Source organism: Cricetulus griseus, chromosome 6 (genome assembly GCF_003668045.3).
Source record: "Cricetulus griseus strain 17A/GY chromosome 6, alternate assembly CriGri-PICRH-1.0, whole genome shotgun sequence".
NCBI lineage: Eukaryota > Metazoa > Chordata > Mammalia > Rodentia > Cricetidae > Cricetulus > Cricetulus griseus.
Genome location: NC_048599.1, coordinates 70,729,864 through 70,743,333, shown reverse-complemented (window position 1 = coordinate 70,743,333; position 13,470 = coordinate 70,729,864). Strand labels below are relative to the sequence as shown.

Genomic DNA, 13,470 nt, shown 5'->3' with positions numbered 1-13,470 from the left:
AAAACTTTTCCAAAGGCTCAAATATTCATGTTAAACAACCAACAAACAAAAATCCATGCCAAACAACAGGTATTCTTTTCAGTGGCAAGATGGCTCAGTGGATAAAGTGCTTGCTGCTCATGGGAGGATGGGTTTGGACCCCAACACCCACCTGTAATGATAGAGCTCAGGTTGACCCCCTGCAGAGGCTGCCTAGTATCAAAAGGCTGCAGGGCCAGCTCATCACCCAGCCACAGTAAATAAAGTGGCAAGAAATTGAGACATCCAAGTCAATCTTGGGCCTGCATACTCACACACACACATCCACACATTAACACGTGTGTGCTTGCATGTTCGAAAACACACTTTAAAAAAATGAACTGCAAGCCTGATTATTTCTAAAATATAGTCTTTATTAGTTTACTCAAGATCAGACATACATTTATCTATAAACACTGCAATATGCTCGTGCTTGGTTCCTAAATGGACAAAGAACAAACAGCAAAATATTAAGAAGTTTCCACTTGGAAAAAGTTATTACTGTTCATAAAATTATCTGTTCAAAGGAATGCTGAAATATAGACATTTTCTATAAAGTCTTTTCTCCATTAGAAATATACTCCCACTGTAAGCAAAAAGAAATGTCTACCTACAACTTAGCAGTGTGTTAAAACATGCATGTCAATTCAAGAAGGCTGAGGTAATGAGACTACAGAGCTCCAAGGCCAGCCTGTGCTATACGGTAAGGTCCTGCTGCAAGGAAAACAAAACATAGAAAATTCTCTCTGAAGAGCATAAACACGGTAGAGTCCTGATTCACATTTAGGAGCCAAAAAAGAAACAAGAAAACAAAAATGACTAAAACCAAATGATCCTAGGGAATGGGTTAAGACTGGAGTCTACCTATACCCCTACAAAATATTTCCTTAATTCAAAATAAACAATTCTGCCTTTTAATTTAAAAAATGTAGTCAAAAACTTTATTGATTCTGCTCAGATGAAATTCAGATCCAAGACCTAATCAGCTACTGATACCTGGGCCAAATAGTACAGTCAACTCCAAGTTGAAAATGGCATTTTATCAAAGAAAAACCAGTGAGTGTAAAGATAAAAAAAAAAAAAAAGGGCAAAAATGGTATTCTAATGGTCAACTCAAAGTGAGTACATAAATTTAGTTGCAATGCTACAAAATATTTTAAATGCTGTTAACAGTTTAATTGAGGTAGTGTATTAAGGAACAACAGAACCTTGGTTTAGTGGTTGTCTTGTAAGTGACAGGAACCTTCCAAAGGCTTTAGTTATGACACCTGGAGACACTCCTCACGCCCTACAAACACCCATAGACTTCTCCCCAAGATTCAATCAATATCCAGAAACTTTATTTCTATTCCATAAGTTCTAGTTTCTCTTTTTTTTTTTTCCATCACCTCCTGAAGGGACATTTTTAGAACTCTCAATCTTCACTGTTTGGGTATATAAACAGCACAAAAATAATGCTGTGATTATGTGAATAAAAAAATAGTACCATAGGCCCATACATTTTAATCACCAGGGAGTGGTACTATTTGCTAAGGATTAGGAGGCGTGGCATTGTTGGAAGAAGTGTGTCACTGGAGATGAGCTTTGAGGTTTCAAAAGCCCATGTCAGGCCCAGTCGCTCTCTGCCTGTACATAAGGGCATAGAGGTCTCAGACTGCTCTAATGTCTGTCTGCATGCCACCTCCCTCTCTGTCATGATAACGGACTAAGCCTCTGAACTGTAAGCAAGCCACAATAAAATGTTTTTGTAAGAATTATCTTGGTCACGGTGTCTCTTCACAGCAATAGAACAGCAACTATGACATGTGCAGCCATTTATGTACTATACTTATGCTTTACACATAGAGGAAAGAATTTTTCCCCAGGAACAAATTTTCACCAAGAATGCATAGATTCAAAAGTGAAAAGCTGACAGTGCAATGAGCATTTGTGTTCATTTCTAGTTGGAAGAAAAATAACTGTATTTTAGCACTTAGGTATCTAGATTATTTTCTGAACAGTCTAACATTCAACTACTCTGTTGCATGGAGATCAATCTTTTGTCATAGGCTCTGTTCCCAGCTAAGGGCTGGGCCTATTTGCATTAAGTGAAGGGCCACAACACTAAAGAAATGCTAATAATCAAGGGGAATAGAGGATTGCTATGACCTTTAAATATCTATCAAAGTATCAAAAACTTGTAGCTATAAAAGGATAAGAAAATTAAAGTTTATGTATTAAGACCTGGAGTTTTATTTTATTGCCCCAAATTAGCCTGTTTTGTTAATAAAATTAAATAGGAACCTTTCTGACCATTCCAATGTTGTGAAATATCTATTTACAATAAGTAGCCTTGAATGTGAAGTTTTCACCATCACTTTTCCTGGACAATCTTCCTGCTCGTCACAGTCACTTTCCTCAGCAAGGTGGGCAAGTTCCCATCACCAGGTTCCTCTGATGTATGTCTGTCTCCAGAACAGCAATGGCATCAATACTCCCGTTGTCTACAATTCCATTTACGACTGATGCAAATTTACTTCCAGAATGGTCACTGCTCACTTCTTTGCTGCACTTTCATCTTTGCTGGCCAGTTATTTGGCTGATCACTTTTGTAAAATATCATATGGGTGACAGGGAGATAACAGACCATATGCTTTGCTGTAAGTGAATTAAATAACAGGTGTACAGAGAGCAACAACTGGCAGAACCGAAAAGAAGCTCACGATTGGCACAGAGCACGAAGCACGAAGCACAGTGGCTAAGAGCACCCTAACTTCTGCATGAATTATAACTCCATGCAGCTAACAATACACTGAGGTAAACTCAAATCTGCATTAGGCTGCTAGGAAATGGGTAGGATTCAACTAAATCATCACTACTAAAATCTGTGCCTATGGGAACCCTACAAGGTTCAAACTACCTACACTTGTTAGACTGGCCCAGAAAGCCTGAAAGCTCTGGAGAACCCATCTAAATTAATATCTATCTACAATGAAGCACCCAAATGCAGGCAAGTGCTTCAGATTTACTTTTCAACAATTAGGCTTCAACTGCATTTCAAAGCGACAGAGTTTTAGAAAGAGAGAGTTTTAAAGACCCCATAGTTTGATACTATAAATTACCCAGCATGTTTATTATGGATTATTTCTCCTCCTTCAATTTCTATTTGCTCATACAGCCACTTGCGGTCGCAGCGGCATTCAGCCCCACATTTGGTAGAGCCACAGGTGGGACAGGCGTAGAAGCATCCCAGGCAGTCCTCATCAAGGCAGTCACAGAGATCCATGCCACTGAAAATGAGCAGACCCTGGCTGTCGTAGACTTTACTCTTTGCTGGGATAACTTGTCTGTAAAATAAAACAGTGAGTGAGCTTTACTTCATACATATTATTTTTGGATATTTAGTTGAAATTAGTCAAAAGGCCAGAAGAGGCTGTTGAAGTCCTTGTAGAAGTTAATTCAGGGCAGGTGAGGTGGCTCAGATGGTAAGCATGCTTGATGTGCAAGCCTGGTAACTGAGTGATTCCTGAACCCAAGGCAGGAGGCAAAAACAGACTCCAGTTTTCCTGACTTTCACTCACAAACAAGCATGGGATACACATGCATCCACACACATACATACATGGATGTGCACACAACATAATTAGAAGAAAAAAGAATTCCATGAGGAAATGTCCCCCCAAATGACTTTCCTTACACAAGCTTACACAGGAACGGAATGAGTAGTTGGTAGTGACTTCCTTTACTAGTTACAAAATGGCAGTGCTTGTGAACACAGGAAACACCCTTCCCAGAGGTCTTAAACTCTAATCAATCTATTTCATGTTTCTTAATGACTTCTGGCAAATCTGGTCTAAAAATATTTTAAATCACTCAAAGAAAAAAACCTAACAGATGGAATAAGGTAAAAATGTCAATTCCAGTTAGAAACTAGCCTGACCTGTTGTAATAAATTTGTCAGCACTTTTTGGACACACTCAATTTAAGGCCATATTAAATGACTTAGTAGTTTTCATTCATTCTGTTGATTGTACTGTGTGTCTACTTTGGAACTGTGGGAAATCGAAAAGTACTCGTGGGTTCTCATAAATGCAATGAGCTTTGCGCCAGCTCTCTCCCAGGAAGAGATATATCAAGAAGAGATTATCAGTATTAATTTTGCAAACAGTAACTTGACCAAACTCTATGGTATTTCTTCAACTATTTTAACTTTCATCCCAAAACATTACATCATTCACTTCATGCTACCTTCTCAGAAGGACGCTTCTAGAATTCATATGGATGCTTTACTTTCCTGTGAGTAACAGCCAAGGCTTTTGGAAGGTTTTACATATTCAGTATACAATTTAAAATGACTGGTCAGAAAATTGAAAGAAAAAAATGCAGTGACTGCTAATGAGTCAGCAAGTTGACAAGCTACTGATTGAGAGCCAGAAGCCTACCTGTCAGAGCCAGCGCTTGAGTTCTTGGTGAGCTTCCTTTTCTCCCTTTTACCACCTTCTGGAGCAAATTCTGTTTGCTTTCCCGGGTTTGTGAATTGCAGTGACCTCAAAGCTTTAGCAGTTCTTCCCTGAATGAAAGTAAGGAAATCACAGATGGAAGTCATGACACCAAACAGTAGTATTTCACATGAACCCAATGTATCCCCACCTGGGAAGGCAGTTTGGAACATACACAAAAAGGAATGTGGGAAAATCCACACTTAGTCTATATTGCACCTTCAGTAGTGAATTCTCTGTACTGTTTTTGTTATATTAGTCTCTTGGACAGCAGGTGCTGGAGACTGGCACAATGAAGACAGCAATGGCTGCCACCACAGGGCAGCAAAAGCCATCACACAGAACTGAGGCTCCAAATGACAATTCTTTTTGTCCTTCAGAACCTCTCCCTTTTAAGAGGAAAGAAGCAATGAGGCTTCCTGTTCTGAATTGTACTGTAACATTGTTTTAAAGCTTTGGCAAAACAAACTCTGATGCTTAATGGTTTAACAATGTTATTTGAGGAGTTAAAAGTGGTCCTTGGAAATGTTTTCATACTCCCAAAGTCAAGATTAGGTGATGGGAAACTGGTCATGTAAGTACAGTGGAGATGAGGTGAAGATGTTGAAGTGACAGAATCAGCAAGCATCTATGATAACCTTCACACAGTGCTGGATCCTAGAGATAGGCCTGAGAGGAACACAATACACACAACTTGGTTTATTAATACAGCAAAAAGGAGAAAAACTGAGAAAATATGCTAGCACCAAGAATTATACATAGCACCAGTGCTTCTATAGAGAAACTGAGAAGTGCTCCTGAGGGTATAAAGACAGTTTCATGATCTCAACTTTTCTGATATATTAAATGTCTTGCATCTAGGCATGTGAACAGGAAAGAAGCATAAAATATCTCACACTTTACAATGTAAACTGTGTGCTCTTTGAGCATAGGGAACCCTAAATTTAACCTTAACTATATCCAGAACTTGGAGGCAGAAGCACTTGGAAAAGTCACAGGTATTTAAAATCTTAAACAAGAATGGGATAATTTCAAAGGGGAAAAACTGAAATTAAACACTGACTACTACTGGGCACTGTGACTCATGCCTGGGAATCCTAGATCCCCAGAGGCTGATAAAGGATCTCCGCCATGAGTCTGAGGTCAGTTTTGACCACATGGAGAGTTCCAGGCCAGTCTGCTACAGAGTAAGCCCCCATCTCAAACCAAAATAAAAATCATAAACCAGGTCTGCACAGAAAGAGACATTCTTCCTGGTGTATAGTCTCCAGTAAATGACACATCCACTTAGCGAATCCAGTATCAGAAAAGGGTCTAAGTCCCCAAGTTGGCCTGTACCAGTGTTCTAAGGGCCACTCCTAAAGTCTCCTTCCTAAGGTCTAATAGAAGTTGTAGTCATGGAGTCTTGGGCACATTATTTTCTCTTTCTAAGCCTTTGTTTACTGCTTATTCTAGACCTTGAGTGTACGGAAACATTTTGAAATGTAATTTTAACCTCAACTTTAAATCTGCTATATGCTAATGAATATAATAAAAAGTATGATTCCTTAGAGCTACTCTGCCTAGCTTAAGTCCCAAACTGTAGAAAGCACAATAACATCTATACATACATCTGCCTCGGGTTTCCGTCTCTGGCGGTCATCGGAATCAACATCCACACTTCCATTGATGATCTGGGTACATTTTGGGCAAAGCTTCCAACCAGGAACCAGCTGTCTTCCAAACTTTGCACTCAGAAACGTGGCATCATCTAAATCAATTACATGCAGATTCTTTTTGGCTAGCTTTTTGTGTATGTTAAATGGGTCACAACATGACTTTTGTAACTCCTCAAATCTGTCAATATAAATTTTTACATGATGGAAACAAATTGTATTATTGCCAGAAAGTGTCATTCCAGTCCTAAGCTGAAGTAAAAGCATGTCATTTGATGACAACTCTTGCAAAGTCTTGAAACCTGTGTTCCGAGTGTAGAAGGTTTTATGGCAGTCATGTGTGGTCCGAAGCTGAACTCCAACTGAACATGGATCCATCATCCTTGAGTCTAGCACGTTTCCCCTGTTTTATTTTGTCTAGAAATCTCTTTGGTAGGTCAACCTAGAGAAAACATTAAAGACAGATTTACACTAAAAACTGATTCGGAACTTCTTTAGAAAACAAAAGTAAAACACAACAAACAAGGATTAGGAAAACTAAAGCCAACAATAAGAATGTATTTAATCACAGAATATGAGAATACTTTCTTTCACAACTTAATGCCATCACATTACATGGCTTAAGGAGAGAAATAGAATAAACAAATATCCATGAGAAATAGTAGAAGTCCAACAAACTGCTTAGAACTAAAGGATTTAGCAAGGATCCTAGCAAAACTGCATGCTGTATATAATATACAAATGTTATGAAAGACACAAGACGTTATAGAATTCCACAAATTCAGTACCATTTCAATCAGAAGACATTGGAAATTCCACCCCATTCTGCTAGAGTTTGAAAGATGGTCTGCATGAAAGAGTAATGGGCCAAGAAAATGTGAAATAATGGCTGGTTACTAGAAAGATAATTAAAGACAGTATGGTATTGCTGTCATATAGACAGACACACAAACAGACTGGGGTTTGTTGTATGACGTGGTACTATAAATAGATGGGCATTAAAAAATCAAAGTGTAAAGGATTATTGACTAACATAGAAAAGGACAAAGTTAGATCTCTTCTGAATGAACAAACACTGAATGAAACGAAGAATCACACATGCAAAGCTTAAACATTAAAATCTTTACAAGAAAATATAGAAGGCTGTGAGCCCATTGCAGTATGACTTCTTCCTCTGGGCACAGCATAATCACCCCATGGCCATCTTGGAATGGAGATTACTTTGGTTTCGTAACCATAGCAACTAACTGACACAGTGATACTAGAACAGCAAAGGAAAACACTTCACAGGAAGGGAATGGTTAACTGAAAGAAGGAATCAAGGATATAGTCTCCAAGTGGTTGTCATTCATCATGGAGTGAACCTCTGAAATATGTAGCTGTTGCAGGGTTATCCACATTCCTACAAATAACCTCATCAATATTCTATAACATAAGCCAACCCTGGCTCAAAGGGTACTTTGGTGGGTCATTAATTTTTGGTTGGTGTCCCACCTGTAGTAAACAGATGTCTCCCCAGGGAAAATTAATGAAACAAACTGTAAGGTCTTCTGTAGGAGATTATGAGGGCCTGAAATCAGCTGAACAGGCAGGGAACACACTGTAGGCCTTGAGAAAGCATGTGTGGGATGAGACTGACAGCGATTCACAATGGCAGTTACTGTCATAACACCCGGTGGGGGATCTGGATGAAAGAATGGGGTACAGGCTGGGCATTGGTGGTGCACGCCTTTAATCCCAGCACTCTGGAGGCAGAGGCAGGCAGATCTCTGCAAGTTCGAGGCCAGCTTGGTCTCCAGAGCGAGTGCCAGGATAGGCACCAAAGCTGCACAGAGAAACTGTCTGAAAAACCAAACCAAACCAAACCAAACAAACAAACAAACAAAAAAAACCCCAAAACAATGGCCTAGAACAGGAAACTCAAGAGTATTCTGCTGGATCTCCCTGAATTAGACATAAGGCCCTGGGTTCAGTTCCCAGTACTGTATTAAAGGGAGCACTCCTTTAATGCAGTATTGGAGAGAGGCAGAATGATCAGAAATTCAAAGTCATCCTCAACTACTACGAAACCCCAGGAGGCCAGTCTGGGCTAGAGACTTTCTCAAAAGAGGGAAAAATGTTATCTTGGAAGTCACAAGTTTCTATTTAGAAATCCCAGCTCCTAGATTTTATGATAAAGCACATGGAAGACCTTGGCCGATTCCATGGCAGGCGAGTGTGACCTAGGCGGAGGGACAAACATGCCTGCCAGGCAGACAAAGCTTAAGTGAGAAGTTTTATTAGAAAAGGGGTGGGGGGAGAGATAGGTACAGAGACAAAAGAGGACAGAAGAAAGGGAGATAGGAAAAGTCCTGTCTGTCCCAGGGGAACATTGGGAAAGAGAGTAGAAAGAGAGAGAAGAGAGAGTGTGTAAATGGATGCAGATCTTTCTTTTAAAGGGTTCCTTTGCACCTAGGCTGACCAGGGTATTGCCTGAGTGCACTTTGCCAGGTGACAGGGGCAGGCCAGCATAATGCCTGAATCCTTACACTAGAGTACTATAATTTCTGATGGGTCAGAAGTATGTAGGTGTTTTCCTGTACATGGGGGCAATGCTAGACAGTGAAGCACAGGATGCCCTGGACCTGGACTAACAATTATGAGCTGCTATGGTGCTGGGGACTCAACCTAAGTCTTCTGAAAGAGCAGCCATCTCTCCAGTCCCTGTCACCCTTAGTTTTAAAGTAAGGATCTCGCTGGTGTCACTGTTGAAGAGTTGTCTACAGTTACCAGATACAGAATTATCAGCCAAGTTTGTCAGTTTGTGCTGCTGATAACGGATTTACAAGATTTTATTTTCATGTTGCTAACAAGTTAATCCCATCTGTCTGAAACTAGTATCTAACTAAGCAATCCTGTACCTTTATCTGCTAAATTTGGCAACTCTTGATTTCAGAACCTTTGCTAAAATTGTCTTTTACAAGAACTGCTTGGTTTAAATGTCATACCTGAGGGTTGCTGTTTCTTTGTCAGACAAGGCTGTTGGTGACAGACAGATGGCAGTGATAGCTATATAAGCATAAGGACCCAGGTGTTATCCCTAGAACCCACAAAAGCAGAAAACCCAGGTGCTCTGATGCAATCTGTAATCATGGTACTGGGGAAATGGAGATGGGAGGATCCCTGGGGCTTGTTGACCAGCTAATCTAGCTGAAGCAGAGCATCCAAGCCAGAGCAAAGAGACTCAAAACAGAGAATTGAGAAAGGCATTCAAAATCAACCTCTGGTCTCCGTGTACACAAGCCCACAACCCCCACGATCTAATCAAACTGCTGCAGTAAAACTGTAATCTATAAACATCAAAATTTTATAGTTGGTGACCTTCCAACACCATTTACTTGGGTAAACCATCAGTGTAAAAGTGCACATGTTCGAGGTCAAGCCAGCCATCCCATCTACTGTCAGAGTAGGCTAGCACAGACCTTTAGATAGTCATCCATCTTGAGTGGTCACATTCTGCCTTCTAAAGCTCACACATGGGTTGTTCCTCCCCTGCTCCATCCCTCATTCCAGCTCTTTCTGTCCTCCTCTAGGGTAAAGTTCTGCCCCACAGTCCTTTGGATCCACCACCAACTGCTTCCTTACTCATTTGGTTTGTGTGCTGGGAACAAGGCCTACAACTACTGAGTCATTTCTTTAACAGCTTCATGCTGTTCTGTTAACCTGCAAGGCTGTTCTGTTTTTCCAGGATACTGACACAACTCCCTTAACTAAGGGTCAGAAATATGGGATCGGCCCCTCCCCTCTTTACTAGTAGCTCTCTGGTTGTCCCGGAACTCAGGAGAACCACCTGCCTCAGCCTCCCAAGTGCTGGGATTAAAAGTGAGTGTCATTATGCCAGCACAGAAACACTATTATTTACTGCCTGTGTATTCTCAGACCCAGCAGAAAACAAAATCACACCATAGGATGGAATCTGTAGTAAACAGGTGGTGATGTTCCATGGAGTTCTCTAAGTCACTTAATACTATGCCAGTCTGGCGTCCATACCTTTGTTTCACCATGAACATCTTACCAACGAAACATCTTTTCATCACTTAAACTTATTTCTATCCAGTTACTTGGTTGATAAATGCAAACCTTTACCATTTATACTTGTGTGACAGTAATGACTTATCACCCTTTCCCTTCAGCAGATAATTAGAAAAAGACTGGTTGCCAGGTATTGGTGATGCATGCCTTTAGTCCCAGCACTCAGAAGGCAGAGGCAAGCAGATCTGTGAGTTCCAGACCAGCCTGGGCTACAAGAGCTAGTTCTAGGATAGCCTCCAAAGCCACAAAGAAACCCTGTCTCGAAAAACCAAAAAAAAAAAAAAAAAAAGAAAGAATGAATGAAAACGGCTGGTGGCCCATGCCTTCAATCTCTTCAGTCCTTTGGAGGCCAATCTCTAACTCTAGGCCAGTTTGGTCTACAAAGTGAGTTGTTTCAGGAAGGCATAGAAAACATCTCAAAAAAACAAAAAACCACACAATAAGCAAATAGGAAAAATCAGTATATTCCAGGCATTCCTTCTGAGTATATAGAATACCCCATGCAAGAGAATAGTTTCAGCTGGACGGTGGTTGTACATGCCTTTAATGCCAGCACTCCAGAGGCAGAGTTCAAGGTCAGCCTCATCTACAAAGTGAGTTCCAGGTCAGCCAGGGCTGTTTCAGAAAGAAACTCTGCCTCAAAAAAAAAAAAAAAAAAAAAAAAAAAAAAAAACCACACACACACACAAAAGAGAAAAACTTTCTAGTAACAAGTCTGTAACAAACACCACTCCCACCCCCTCTAAAACGTTTTTTTTTTTGCTAATTTTAAGGAAAATTTCCTATAGTTCTAAAAAAAACCCAAGTGTTCAAATACTTTCAAAACTATACCTAGACATTCTTGACAAATACTAACACTGAAGACATTATACTTTAATTCCTGAATGGATCAGTGGATCTGCAGGCCCTTCTCAGGATACATGTGGTATTGTGTTATATGTTATCTATTTTGTTTTCCCAAAAATACCTCTGACAAGTATTTAACTAAACCCCTTGCTCCAGGTTTTTTCTTTTTCTGGTTTTTCGAGACAGTGTTTCTCTATGTAGCTCTGGAGCCTATTCTAGCACTCGCTCTGGAGACCAGGCTGGCCTCGAACTCATAGAGATCCGCCTGCCTCTGCCTCCCTGGTGCTGGGATTAAAGGCGTGTGCCACCAACGCTCGGCGTTTTTTGTTTTTTTCATTTTAAACAGTCATTAACTGAATCCCTGGGGATTTCATTCAAGAGGAAGCTCGGGATTTCCAGCGTCTGTTTTGTTTATTCATTTATGATTATTTTATTGAACTGCTCTTCCTCACTGGAAAAAATATACTTCTTAACCCAACTTTAAGATGGTCCATCAAGTTTGGCCAATCACTGGCCACCTCCATAAAACCACCTCAGAGTAAGCCTGCTGTAGGGTTACATGTTCTCCAACTACTTCCAGATAAAGCTGCCTGCTTGCTCAAAGCAGTTCTTCCCATCATCACCTCATAGGGTAAAGGCAGGCAGGCACTATATAGTGTGTGGTTTCCAACCCACGGAAAAGGGTGACTTCAGAAACACCACACCTTGTTACTTGTTAGTCCCACCCCAAGTCTGTATGGGTCTCAAGCACCAATGCACAGAATGATGCAAAACATCAACAAGTCCAGCAAACACCTATCATGTACACGATACTAGGGTAGAAATTAAACAAAAACCCAACCCACTAAAATGCTTAACCAAATCTCATGCCCAGGGTTGAAAAGATTGTGAATTTAAAACTTAACAAGGGGGCTGGTAAAGAGCACCGGCTGCTCTTCCAGAAAACCCGAGTTCAATTCCCAGCACCCACATGGTGGCTTACAACCTTCTGTAACTCCAGTTCCAGGGGAAATCAGATGCCCTGTTCTGACCTCCCTCGGTAGCAGGCATACATTGGACACAGACAAAAATGCAAGCAAAACACCCATACATATAAAAACGTAGTTTTAAAAACTTGTTTTTCAAAAGTCAGGCAAGGTGTGGTACGCCTTTGATTCCAGCACTTGGAAGGCAGAGGCAGAAGGATTTCTTTGAGTTCGAAGCCAGCCTGGTCTACACAAAGACTGCCGGGACAGCCAGAGCTACACAGAAAAGCTGTCTCGAAAAACAAACAAAACAAACCAACCAAACTTAATGAGTCAGGCCTGGATACCGGTCTCTGTAATCCGAGCTACTCAGGTGGCTGATAGGGCTGGAGGATAGTTTAGGCAGTTCAGTCAGAGCAAGTCCCCAGATTGATGAGGCTAAGGGTGGGGGGTAGGGGAGGTAGCAGTTTAGCAGTGAAGCCCAGCAGCTTGCGCGAGGGCCCCGGTGCATTTCCTACTGCAAGCTACAAAACTGCAGGCTGTGGCCCGGAAGCGGAGGCGGCCCGGCTGTGGGCAGGGCACGGCGGGGTAGGCTGCTGCAATCCGCAAGCCGCAAGCCCCCTCCGCATGCAGGCCTCCCCTCCCGACCCTCCTCCGGGTACCCCGCGGCCCCTCCGCAGAGTTCACTCACAGCGGTGCAGCCGTCCACCTGAGCTGCCACGGCTCTCCGCTGGTCTCCGCAAGCACCGTACCTCCACAGGCCAGACTCCGCGCTCCACACAGCCGCCTGACGCGCGCTGACACCGAGAGGACGACGAGTGCGCCTAGAGAGGCCGCGTGCACTATAAAGACGAGCCGGGGATTGCCTAGAGCGGAAGCCAGTGCGGCCTCCGCCGGAGGCGGAAGGGTTGGACTCGGGGAGGAGGGGCTGACTCAATCCAAAGCAATAGTTGCTTCAGATGCTCTCCCAGGGGTGCTTCCGCCCTCCCCCGGGGTTCCTCACGGAGATTCTTAACTTCGTTTACAAATCTGTTCTGTACAGGAGAGCAAATTTAGGCACCCACGTACCCCCTCACGCTGGAAGAGAGTGAGTTAAAAGCAACTCAGGAACGGACACTTTAAAGTCTCGCGTTTTATTTTTGTTTCATTCCAACTAAATACATTTTAAAACCCACCCGGCTTGGAGTTTGTGGCACACGCCATTAATCCCAGCTCTTGGGAGGCAGAGGCAGGAGGATCTCTGTGAGTTCGAGGCCAGCCTGGTCTACAGAGCGAGTGCCAGGAGAGGCTCTTAAAGCTACAAGAGAAATCCTGTCTCGAAAAACCAAAAACAAAACCCTTCCTTGTACACTATGAAAATAAGGTAGCTCCTTGAGTAAAAGATAGGCCCCAGGAATTTAACCTTTACATTTTTGGGGCAGAGGGGAGGAAAAAAAA

At 41.9% G+C, this 13,470-nt stretch overlaps 1 protein-coding gene across 2 annotated transcripts; it reads right to left on the bottom strand.

Moving 5' to 3' along the window:
* Positions 1-371: 371 nt before the first annotated feature.
* Positions 372-12,898, bottom strand: Arl14ep (ADP ribosylation factor like GTPase 14 effector protein). Of its 2 annotated transcripts, none has more exons than XM_027422307.2 (5): positions 12,786-12,898; positions 6,107-6,593; positions 4,440-4,567; positions 3,120-3,344; positions 372-2,655 (listed from the first exon to the last, which is right to left on the bottom strand). In XM_027422307.2, the coding sequence occupies exons 2-5, from the start codon at positions 6,530-6,532 to the stop codon at positions 2,601-2,603; spliced, it is 834 nt and encodes a 277-aa protein (XP_027278108.1). In that variant the 5' UTR covers positions 6,533-6,593; positions 12,786-12,898; the 3' UTR covers positions 372-2,600. The 2 variants fall into 2 exon arrangements, with proteins under 2 accessions (XP_027278108.1, XP_027278107.1); XM_027422306.2 differs by having other exon boundaries at positions 12,725-12,880.
* Positions 12,899-13,470: the final 572 nt, after the last annotated feature.